The sequence below is a fragment of the Palaemon carinicauda genome, chromosome 16 (assembly GCF_036898095.1).
Source record: "Palaemon carinicauda isolate YSFRI2023 chromosome 16, ASM3689809v2, whole genome shotgun sequence".
NCBI classification, from domain to species: domain Eukaryota; kingdom Metazoa; phylum Arthropoda; class Malacostraca; order Decapoda; family Palaemonidae; genus Palaemon; species Palaemon carinicauda.
In genome coordinates this window covers 117,460,705-117,473,204 of record NC_090740.1, presented here as the reverse complement: position 1 = coordinate 117,473,204, position 12,500 = coordinate 117,460,705, and the positions used below count along the sequence as shown (strand labels likewise).

Below are 12,500 nucleotides of genomic sequence, written 5' to 3'. Positions count from 1 at the left end.
AATAGCAGCTTGGGGGAGGTTACAGAGGCGTTAGGGGTAATATGTGATAAAAAAGGCTTAATAAAATGAAAATTAAGATTGATTAAATTATAACCAGACCTGTAATTTTGTAGGGCTTATAAACATGAAGATTATAATAGAAAGAGGAATAAAGGCCAAAAGGCAGAGTGAGATCAAATAATTTCATGAAAGAAGAAAAAAGGCCAGAGTGAAATCAAATGATGTCATGAAAGAAAGAATGAATAAAGGCCAGAAGTCAGAGTGAAATAAAATGATTTCATGAAGGAAAGAGAAAAAAAAGCCTGAGTGAAATCAAATGATATCATGAAAGAAGGAAAGAATAAAGGCTAGAAGCCAGAGTGAAAACAAATGCTATCACGAAAGAAAGAAGAATAAAGGCCAGAAGTCAGAGTGAAAACAAAGGATATGAAAGAAAGAAAGAAGAATAAAGGCAAGAAGTTAGAGTGAAATCAAATGATGTCATGAAAGAAAGAAGAATAAAGGCCAGAAGTCAGAGTGAAATCAAATGATGACAGGAAAGAAAGAAGGATAAAGGCCAGAAGTCAGAGTGAAAACAAATGATATCAGGAAAGAAAGAAGAATAAAGGTCAGAAGTCAGAGTGAAATCAAATGATTTCATGAAGGAAAGAGAAAAAAAGGCCAGAGTGAAATAAAATATCATGAAAGAAAGAAGAATAAAGGCCAGAAGCCAGAGTGAAATAAAATGATTTCGTGAAGGAAAGAAAAAAAGGCCAGAGTGAAATCAAATATCATGAAAGAAAGAAGAATAAAGGCCAAAAACCAGAGTGAAATCAAATGATGTTAAAATGGATTTTGGAGATCAACCTGTGAGGCTGACAAAATAATTATAATTGGTGGGTTGGAACAGATTACTTGAATGATAAATGAGCTTTCTTATATGTTAAGTGAGTAGATAATGAGATAGTAAGGATTGTTGGCAAGTATGGGTTACGGTAAGGGAGTGAAGACTTGGCTGGAGCCTGTAAGGATTGGGAGATCAAAGAAGGGGAAAGTATTAGATTATGTGAAAAACAGAAGGAGGATTTGGAGAAGGTGAGGGAGGAAGATGCTTTAGAATTTAGATAGTAGTTGGAGAGGGTGAATCAAGATAGCCAATCCCTTATTTCAGGAATATCAATAGAGGTTAAGACATTAAGATGAGTAGTATGAAGGAAATTGTTTCCACTTTTATAAAGGATTTATATTTAGATAAAGAGTTACTCGAAAGTAATTCAAGTTATACGGTATGTTAAGGTCAGTGTTTGGTAATGTATTACTCTATTACTTAGTATTTAAGGTGTATGTCTTGGATTGCTCGGACGATGAGATAACGTCCCTGCAAATATATATATATATATATATATATATATATATATATATATATATATATATATATATATATATATATATATATATATATATATATATATATATATATATATATATATATATATATATATATATATATATATATATATATATATATATATATATATATACTGTATGCAAGTAAGTTATTAGATTACCTTTTTGTACTGAAAAAATAAGACTTGGTTTTATATGATCTGTTTTACGACGAAAAAAAGTCAAGCTACAATAAGTATAAAGTATTAGTTAATAAATTAACTAATACCATCATTTTCCGTCATGTCTTCGTAGCAGGAGGAGGTCTTATCACTACACCATGTTTCCTGGAAGCCAGAATCCCCGGGTCCTTAGGAGAACAGTATTGGCAGCTTCTGTGGGTGTCATCTTCTTCTTGGTAATTCTTTATCTTCCTGATGATGAAGGTAAGTTTTGCTTTTTCTATATGGACAGTCAAACGTTTTTAAATTTAGTGAAACTATAGTACAGCAGGACAGGGTTATAAATGAAAATATAAGAGAGATTACTCGAGTGTCATATGTGGGTGAGATCATGATGAGGGGTAGATGGAGGTGGTTTGGGCATCCTCTTCGCACTCCCCGAGAGAGATTAGGTCACCAAACGTTCAGCTGGGCTTCACAAGGTACTCTAAGAGTTGGAAGATCTAGGCCTACATGGCTGAGGACTATGAAGTGCGAAGTAGGAGATGATGAATGGAGAAATATTGAATTAAAATCTTGAGATAGAGACGACTGGCGAAATCTAACCGAGGCCCTTTGCGTCAGTAGACGTAGGATGAGATGGTGATGATAGTACGGCATATCTGAAGTAACTGGTAATAATGCAGCTTATATCAGCCTTATATACTGGGTTAAAGAAGATCTGGTCCCACCAATGGGGCTGATATGACATTTAGTCTAAGAGCTTATACTGTTGGACACATAAGGGGGAACAAACTGCATAGTGCATACTTCCTTTTTAAAAAGGTGAATGCTGAGGGGTTTGAGAATGTATGGTATTGGTTTTTGTCGGAATCTATTAAATGTTTTTACAATGACATGCTACATGTTTTAGATTATGTAGACAGGAGAGTGACTGGTTTGGTGGAAAACTGGGTTTGAAAGAATGCTGTATTATCATTACTTTATGGATGAAGCTATGTGAAATGGCTGTGGGTGTAGGTCACAAGCATGAAGCTATGGGATGAGAAAATTCATTGTGAATGGGTTATGGAATGTCAGAGGTTTATAAATGATGATTAGCTGATCCGGGATAGTGGAGAAAACTGTAGATGATGGTAAAAGAGTTTGATGGTGTGTAAAAGAGGAGTAAGCCAAGTATAAATGTGAACTGGAGTAAGGTCATAATGGTAAATGGACATCAGTATGATGGAGTAATAAATGTAAGCATGTTAGTTCGGATGGTGGAAAACTGTAAGCTGTCGATTTGCATATGTATCTGTAAGGGTTGCGGTAGCCTATTGGAAACATCTCCACCTGGCTATCTGTTGGATAGGGGTTCGAGTTCTGCTCAAGCTTAATAGTTTCTTGTAGTGTCTTTAACCTCACCATCCTAGTGAGCTAGGAATGGCAAGTTTTAAAGGAGCCTATAGGTCTTATCTGCCGAGTCATGAGTAACCATTGCCGGGCCCTACCTGGTCCCAGCTTGTTGGCGAGGGGCCTTGAGTGCTGATCATATGTACAATCATATATGATCAATCTGTATGGCATTGTCGCTATCCCTTGCCTCTGCCATTCATGAGTGACCTTTAAAGATGATGACAAGCGTAAAAAAGAGGTGACCACAGAATGCTAAATACAAGAAAGGTAACAGGGTGTGTGCAAGAGATTAGTAAGAGACTTTGTCTGTGAAAGGCAGTGTGGGAGTATGTGAAGTAGATAAAAATTATCGGTAGTTAAAATGTGTTAAAAGTATTTTGGGGGGAGACTTGGTCTTGGGGAAATATATATGTGTGTGTGTTAGTTATTAAGTGCAATTACATAAGTCCCATCTCTTATCACAAGACAAAATTTTCCAATTCTTCCATATGTCTTTTTAACATCAAAATTAAGACTGTGAAAGGAAAGATGAAAACTGCATCTATGTTGCACTATTCTGTTTATTATGTCAACTGTTGTTTCCATCCTTCCATTCTCATGTCATGAATATTCTTATATGGTACTGTTTTTATAGGCTATGTTGCAAGATTCCCTGGCTTCCGAGATCCTGACCCAGCATCTGCAAGAGTTACAGAGGACAATTACAAGGTTAGTGTTATTTTTCTTTTAAATATTAACAAGTTGATATAATAGTGATGAAATTAAAGGGACTCATTGTGGGATTAATAGTTTTTTTTGTGAATGTTTCATATCCCAATTTTAGGATACCATGCTGTACTTTAGCTACAAAAGGATGATGCTATGAAATTGGAGCTGCTGTTATATTTTCTTATGCCAGTTCATTCTGGTGAATATGGCAAATTTTTATATCTGACTGGCATTGCCATCAAGACTGACTGGATCTATGTTAAGTACAGTAGCATCACTAATCATTGGCAAGTCTCAATTCTTTGCAGGTAGACTATATTGCTAATAGGTAAAAAAGTTTCAGTATATCAATTGGTACTTGCCAGCCTAAGAAAACTATATTGAATATATATCTCTCTATTGCTCTTTCTCACCAGGGTCTAGGGCAGGAAGATCCAGAATTAATAAACTACATTCGCTTCCACATCCGTCCTCCATCAACAAAGCCCTATCTTCTCTCCAACCCGAATCGGAAGCATTTTACGTTTATGGAGCAGTCCAAATTTGTTGGGAATTTGTATGGTCCTGGCAAGGTAACCTTCTTTAGAAACGTATATTTATTAAAATCAGTTAGTAAAATTCCTCATTAATTCTCTCTTCCTTTGGTATAGTCGCTATCATGAATTTCAATACACTTCATTGCAAGCTATAAAGAGACATCTGACAACTCAGCAATGTCCTCAAGCTGAGAAGTTTGTGCAACCTATCTGGCAATTAACTCTCAGAATTTTCCTTCAATTTTATATGTATTAAACTTTCTATTCTGAAATGCATTTAAGCTGTATTGAACGTTGAACCACAATTAGCTAAAATCTAAAGGTCGGTAGAAATATTGAAGCATAGATACAGTGGCACTTATTTGCCAGTATAGTCTGAAACATATAGATCACACATTTATTATTGGTGCTAAGCTGAAAGATTTTCATAAGAACATAATGGAAAGGAAATTCATGAAGGCATTGAAGAAGAAATTTCTTTTGACTTTGTGACCTATTATAATGAAAAGTAATGAGGAATAGAGAAAACATACTATCGGTTGAGGAGAAATAAAACTGATACTATGCATGATATGGAAAAAGAAATTTGTCTTGACATTATTGATGCATAATTTGAGGCACCAATTTTGTATCTTACAGTTGTTTCAAGTCTTGGTAGCTTGCAGTGATTTGTTTGAAATTCGTGAAGCCAGTTATATACATTATTGGCATTTCTTCATATTGCATTCATGCGTAAGTATAAGAAATGTACATAGAAAAACAATGCATGCTCATTAGTATCAAGGAAAATACTTCATCACTATAAAAAGACTGTCTCAGCAGGTTTCTGAAATCTCGAATCAATCGTTAAAAGAGTTTTACTGTACAGTACATCACTTAATGCATTTTTTTAATAAAATTTATTTTTATAAGAATCATATAACATGATTTTCAGCTGTCCTTGAATAATGTCATGTAATATATAATGCTTCCTATGTTCTTTAAAGTGCTGGATATCAAAGTCCCTAAGTTTTGACTTTTTATCCATATTCCATTCACTCTTTAGGTGACCAATTGGAATATAAGTGAAAAGTCACAGACGATTAAACGAGGCTCTTGTTTAAAAAGTATTTCTTTTTATTACGCAGCGTGAAGGCTTCTTTGTAGAGGTGGGAGCTTTAGATGGCGAGGAATCCAGTTCCTCGCTATACCTTGAAAGAGAATTAGGGTTTAAGGGTCTACTAATTGAGCCAAATCCTGTCAATTACAAGAAACTATTGAGCAAAAATAGGAAGGCGTACTGTCTGCAGGCAGCTCTCTCACCCACGACATCATCAGCAGAGCTGCTTTTCACGTAAGTTGATTTTCGGAATTAATTTCTAGCATTAGTTCACCTTTGGAAGAACTTTAGTTAGTAAGAGTACTCTTCTTTGGCCTTATATTTGAAGTATATTTCTTGTGTTTGCCTATGAAAAGACGTTTCAAATGGTCCTTGATTGTCATCATGTAACAATTTAAAATGGAGAGACAATTGAACTCATCATCCCAATTCCAAAATTTGTCAAAATACTCTCTCTCTCTCTCTCTCTCTCTCTCTCTCTCTCTCTCTCTCTCTCTCTCTCTCTCTCTCTCTCTCTCTCTCTCTCTCTCTAGCAATATTGGAACATGCTTAGTGGTTTTACTTTACCACCACAATAAAATTTAATGCTCAGGCTTGAACAACAATTGATTTGTCTACATCTCTTGACATTTGTATGGTGCATCATTGTTTGATTTGTGTTATTTCAAATGCTTTGATAGATGTTGATTTTTAAAATGAGTAATCCATATACTGGTGTATGAAATACAGTATATAAGCTGCCCTACTTTAACTTGGATACCTAACAATGTACGTATTTGTAATGATATAAACTTCTGAGATATGAATTTTAACTACCAAGCATTTATCATGTGTGAAGATATCGTTAATTAACAGAGAAATTTGTTTGCGTATTTGTAATGATATAAACTTCTGAGATATAAATTCTAACTACCAAGCATTCATCATATGTGAAGATATCGTTAATTAACATAGAAATTAGTTTCTTGATAAGAAAATAAATGGAATACATAATTTGAATTTTCCTTCTTTTTCGACCCTTTCAGTGGTTCAGGACAACAAGGTCATCTCACCCAGAAAGACAATAGCAATGCAATTCATGTCAAATCATTTCCATTTTACTCCATCATTTCTGCACTCGATATCTCTTTCATCGACGTCTTCAATCTGGACATTGAAGGATTTGAATTCAAGGTGAGTCTCTGCTTTTCAGCTTGAGGGCTTTAATGTTTATAAAACCTGATGAAAGGCACCTGCTCTATGATTACTAGGTGGTTAGACAAAGTTTGAAATCCTGTAAGAGCTTCCTAACCACCATTAACCTCAACCAAGTGAAGTCAGCAACTTACCACCCAGAATGCTGGAGAGAAACAGACCACTGCTCATTTGGTGAGGCCATCCAAAGCCCATGTGAGTCTTTTTGCCTTGGAACAAGCTCCATAGAAAAGGTTCGGTGACTCTTAATCGAGCAAGAGTTAGAGTTGGAAGGACTGGAGACAATCTTCATAAGCATGGTTTCGCCCCCTCTGTTGAGTGCCCAAGTTGGCCACCCCATTCACACAATGGACTACATACTTTGTGGGTGTGAACAGGGTCCAGTCTGTACATATTTAGACATCTACAAATGTAATTAGACTGCTATGCAGTGGATACAATGTTTGCACGATAAGATACTATATGATGATGACAGCGTAAGCGTTACTTAAAATTTCCTCTCCTTAGTAGGTACTTAGCAGACATTAATCCATATTTCTTACTTATACTTTGTTATTTAGACCTTTTAAAATATGCTTCCTGATATTTAAAGTAAATTCTTTGTCTTTGAAATGTTTTTCTTGCCAACTTTGTCCCATTGATAATCATGAATTGTAAGAATTATAGTACTGTAGATATATTGGCATCTAGGTGTAGCCTGTAATATTTGCCCTTTTTAGTGAAGGGGGAAATGTTACAGATCACACCAAGATGCCAAAAAATTTACTAGAATACTTACAATTCACAAGGCACCAGAAGAGTTGGAAGACCGAGGCCTACATGGCTGAGGACTATGAAGTGTGAAATAGATGATGATGAATGGAGAAGTATTGATTTAAAAGCTCAAGATAGAGACGACTGGCGAAATCTAACCGAGGCTCTTTGCGTCACTAGCTGTAGGAGGAGATGATGATGATGATATACAATATATATATATATATATATATATATATATATATATATATATATATATATATATATATATATATATATATATATAAATATATATATATATATATATATATATATATATATATATATATATATATATATATATATATATATATATATATATATATACATACATACACACACTATATGAATACATGTATATATTGTATACTGTATATACATTTAGGTTATATGTGTGTGTGCATAGAAGTCCATGCCAGTTAAACACATAAGCATAATGTACGTAGCAACGGAAGGAAAAAAATTATAAAACCCAGATTGATGCTAGTACTTGTCTTACTAGCATCATCAGATGCATAATATCTAAGAACCACAGATACATCATATTTATACAAAATATGAAATCTCTATGAGGTCAGGTTCCTAGTGACCTCACGTAAGTTAAATTTGAGAGAGGTGCGTAGTAAAGGGTTAATTGTTTCTTGAATATTTCTCTGGCTAAAGTTTTTAACATAAATTACTGTCAGCCAGTTAATTGTGTAAGAAATACTGATATAGAGAAAACAAGATGTTAGATTTCTCTCTCTCTCTCTCTCTCTCTCTCTCTCTCTCTCTCTCTCTCTCTCTCTCTCTCTCTCTCTCTCTCTCTATTTAGTAGGCTATTCTAAAGGTAAAAATCATTCCGTAATTTCTTTATATATACCTTAGGGCACTAATAATATGCAGTTCTGATTAGATAGAGGATAAGAATACCAAAATTGAAGAAATTGTCACTAATCTTTGCTATCCTAATTAGTTTTTAGAAAATTATATGAATAAAGTTAGGAAAACCTTTTATATCATCCAGTTAGAGAAAAAGGAAGGAGTGAACAACATAGATAACTCTGATAGTTATTTCATAGATATTTTTAGATGGCTCCCTTATGATAAAATATAATAGTACTGTAGTGTTTAAGCGTAGTTGCACATTGAAATACCTAATTATCATTATTTTATTGCATAATTATCCAGGATAAAATTTTTTTAATGAAAGGAAATAGATTTCGTATATGTAAATGGTTAATAAAAATTTCAGAAATCCAGATTGATTTTATGACTAAAAATGATTTAATGTAAATTGAGAGTTGGCATCAATGACCTTCGATGTCAGGATGCCAGTGAACTTCAAATCAATCAATGTAAATTGGAAACCATGTCATAAAATATTGACATGATATTTAATTTCTGACATTGCTCAATCAAAGATACATTTTTTATCCCAGGAAAGAATAATTTCGCACTGAATCATTGCATTATATTTGTTATTCCTGCCTCGTAAATTCACATTAAATAGTGAAACTACTGAACTGGAAATGTTTTTCATTTCTTTTCAGGTATTAAAAACAATCCCCTTCAACAAGGTCAAAGTTGGAATCTGGATCATCGAGCATCTGAATATTCCTGAACCCAAACCGGAATTGGTGAAGTTCATGACTGATCTGGGTTACAAGTTGATCCACCAGAACAATTTTGATTATATTTTTGGCGATCCAGACTACTTGAGTCAATTGCCGGGATGGAAACCATCATAACGATTAGATAAGGTAGTAGATTTATTACCATAGTTTATTTATTGTTTTAAAGGTCAAGAACTTGAACATCTAAGCATGTATGGTAATAAGTTGTAAATTTTAGATATTGTTTTGCTAATAGTGTTTATTTTTCTTTTCTAAGATGGAAACAGTCATAACTATTAGATAAGGTAGTAGATTTATTACCATAGTTTATTTATTGTTTTAAAGGTTAAGAACTTGAAGTTTATTTATTGTTTTAAAGGTCAAGAACTTGAACATCTCAGCATGTATGGTAATAAGTTGTAAATTTTAGATATTGTTTTGCTAATAGTGTTTATTTTTCTTTCCTAAGAATGATTTAAGCTTGGAAGGGAAACTACAAAATGCATTGTCAAAAGGTACGTATCATCTTTACAATTCACTGAATAGCATTCCCAGTCTTCCAGGTAATACAGGTATTGTAGTTGAAACTCTTATGTGAGGACCAACAAAATTGATCTATCTATATACATGCTTGATGTATAAAATGCTACTTACCACATGTGTTGAATACACATATTGACATCAATCAGACAGACAAAATCCCTCCTTATGTAGGCAAGGAGTTTTATGTAGCCATGAATGAAAATAATTAGATCACTGTATAACTTTAATGAGTTTAGAAGGATAACCCTCCTTTAGTCTATCCCAGGATAAAGGGAAAAATATATACTGTATACAAATATTTATCACATATTTAATCATAATTACATTATATTTTTATGCACAAAAATCACTGTGATAATATTAGTTTTACAAGATTTTCTTAAACTATCATGAAGTAATGGAAACTAATTTATCAAGATTTTTTTTTTTTTTTTTTTTTTTTTTGCAAATATTCATCTATGTTGTCACTGGTCTCATTCATCGCCAATTAAACTCTCAAGAACTTTCAAAATATTTCAAGAAATATTTTGTAAACAAACATCGAACTCGACTTTCTTTGCCAGTGATAGTTATTGTATAAATAACGGTCCTCAAAAGACAATACGCAATTTATTCATTTTTATTCAACAACAAACAGCCCATTTACGAGCGATTCTTGATTTAAGTCTTGCTTTTGACAGACATAACCAGTAATTGACCAAGAAACATTGTTATGTTGAGTGTTTTTCAAGATTTTTTGTACCTGTATACTATGAACATTTTTTAATCAAATTATTCCGCCATGTTTTGAATATTAACTTAAAAAGAACTTGCCATCCATTAAATTTGTCATCCATGCTATGGATGTTAATCTTTGTCATTATCCATCCTTCAAACATATTTTTCATAATCATTAGCATTCACAAGATCCTAGGCTATACCCTACGAGGATTATTTTTCCTCCAAGGCTATACCATCCATTACTTAATGCATCATATGCAATTAACTGATAGTTTTGCCTTTTCTTTCATAAGTATCAGCACTGCAAAGTATTCTACAAGCTATATTCAGGTTGTAACCAAAATGTGGAAGGATCTTCCTCATGGAATTGTTGAATCAGTGGGACTCCAGAAGTTAAACCTTGTTGCAAATGTTTTTTTTTTTCTGTTGAGTAGTCTAACATAAGTCTTTTTTATAGTTTATATGTTACTTATCTATATAATATTATTATTTATCTTAATGTACTATTTTTTTCATTACTGTTTTATAGTTTATTGTCTTCTCCATTGGTTTTACATACTGGGTATCTTTCCCCTTTGTGATCCATGGGCTTGTGGTATTTCACTTTTCCAACTAGTTTTGTAACATGGTTGGTAATAATGGTGATATGGTAATGGTAATAATGGTGATATGGTAATGATTCAACACCAGCCATCTACATCACACAGTGTTTGAAATGACTGTAACCACCTTTAGAGCCTCTGTTTAACATGCAAGCTTTACACAGAAAAGTCTGTTACATGAAGCAAGTGATGCTGGAATCCCTTTTGATAAAGATTTGCCTAATAACTCGGGTAAATATTTTGTGTGAAACAGAAAGTACAGTAATGTAATTTTACGTATATTTTGTCTGAAAATCGTATATCATTATTTTTTTGTTTAGATTTTTCCCAGATTTTTCGAAATGGGATTTATATGGCATGAATTTCATCGTGGATTCCTTGAACTTCTGACATTATCTGTCTTTTCTTGTAAAATGGGAAATTTTGTACTGCCAAAGATGTAAATAACCAAAGATGAAATATAGCAAGATATTCCCTTATCATCTTGAACAAGGAAAGAAGTGTTAATGAATATTTGTGAAACCTCAAGTCAGAAAATGTCATCAATGATACCATACTCCCAAATGATATGCAGCTGGTTCTAGATTAGAAATATGATTTGGTTTGCCATATATAATTATAATTCAGTGACCCATACAACATATCTTGTCAACCATAGATACTGTACTTTCAACTAGATATTCTACTAATGCTATACAGTATACACATCCTTGTTCATGTAACCAAAATCAGATATTGGAACATGCCCTTTGGGAAAATGTTTGATATATGTTTTAGAGTAGTGGTGGCCCATGGTGTAACGTCCCTGACTGGTGAACGCCAGACTGGGTTCCGAGTCCCGCTCAAACTCGTTAGTTTCTTTGGTCGTTGCAACCTCACCATCCCTGTGAGCTAAGGATGGGTTGTTTGGGGGAGCCTATAGGTCTATCTGCTGAGTCATCAGCAGCCATTGCCTGGAACTCCTTGGTCCTAGCTTGGATGGAGAGGGGCCTTGGGCACTGATCACATGTATATATGGTCAGTCTAGGGCATTGTCCTGCTTGATAGGGCAATGCCAGTGTCCTTGGCCTCTGCCATTCATGAGCGGTCTTTAAACCTTAAACCTCCGTGGCTAGTGTGGATATTTTTTATGTCGAAATTCTAAATTGCAGATGAAAGTAATGTCCTTAACTATTCAATACAGAAATAACCAACTGTTAGTTTACTCATCTTGAAAGAGTGCCTTTCTCGCATATCACGAGGTTGAATTAATTCTCTGCATAAATTAAACAACTTTGATTCAAGTTATGGTCAACAAGGCCTTCTAGATTTTAGCACAGATTAGTCATTTGCTTTATTTTAATATATGATCTCTTAGGTATAAAAATAATTTATGTGAAATATACTGTACAAATATCAAATTATGATTTAAAAATGTTCTTGTAAACTGTAACTTTGGTTTGTTTCAAACAGTTTTATGAAACCTATGACGAAACTATTTTCTTATCTTGCTGATTTGCTGATGAGTTGATGGTTAATTAGGTAGCTATGACATTTCATATAATATTTGTTGGTACTGTATCACTAGTCCTCTTATATACAGTAGATTCTTCTTGTTAATGAATTTACTGTAAAGGTAGCTGTCATGTAATGGTAACAAATCTATAAAGAGATATCTTTATGTCAGAAAATAGCCTTACATGGGTAGCCTACAAATAGTCATTAAGGAACAAAGCTACTATGAAAATATCCTGTCACAAATCACTGTTGAGCTCAGTTTTCGACCA

At 33.6% G+C, this 12,500-nt stretch overlaps 1 protein-coding gene across 2 annotated transcripts in view; it reads left to right on the top strand.

Annotated features, from left to right (window-relative positions):
* Window positions 1-12,500, top strand: part of LOC137655827 (protein Star-like) — a 39,043-nt gene that overhangs the window by 25,991 nt on the left and 552 nt on the right. The window contains exons 2-8 of one of the 2 annotated variants that reach the window (XR_011046871.1): window positions 1,681-1,811; window positions 3,580-3,653; window positions 4,070-4,225; window positions 5,317-5,522; window positions 6,314-6,461; window positions 8,807-9,214; window positions 9,249-12,500. The exon at window positions 9,249-12,500 is cut by the window's right edge and continues 552 nt beyond it. Coding sequence is in view for 1 of the 2 variants with exons in the window: in XM_068390000.1 (XP_068246101.1) it covers window positions 1,706-1,811; window positions 3,580-3,653; window positions 4,070-4,225; window positions 5,317-5,522; window positions 6,314-6,461; window positions 8,807-9,004 (888 nt within the window). In the remaining variant the exon portion in view is untranslated. The remainder of the gene's footprint in view (window positions 1-1,680; window positions 1,812-3,579; window positions 3,654-4,069; window positions 4,226-5,316; window positions 5,523-6,313; window positions 6,462-8,806; window positions 9,215-9,248) is intronic. The other variant, XM_068390000.1, reaches the window with a different exon arrangement.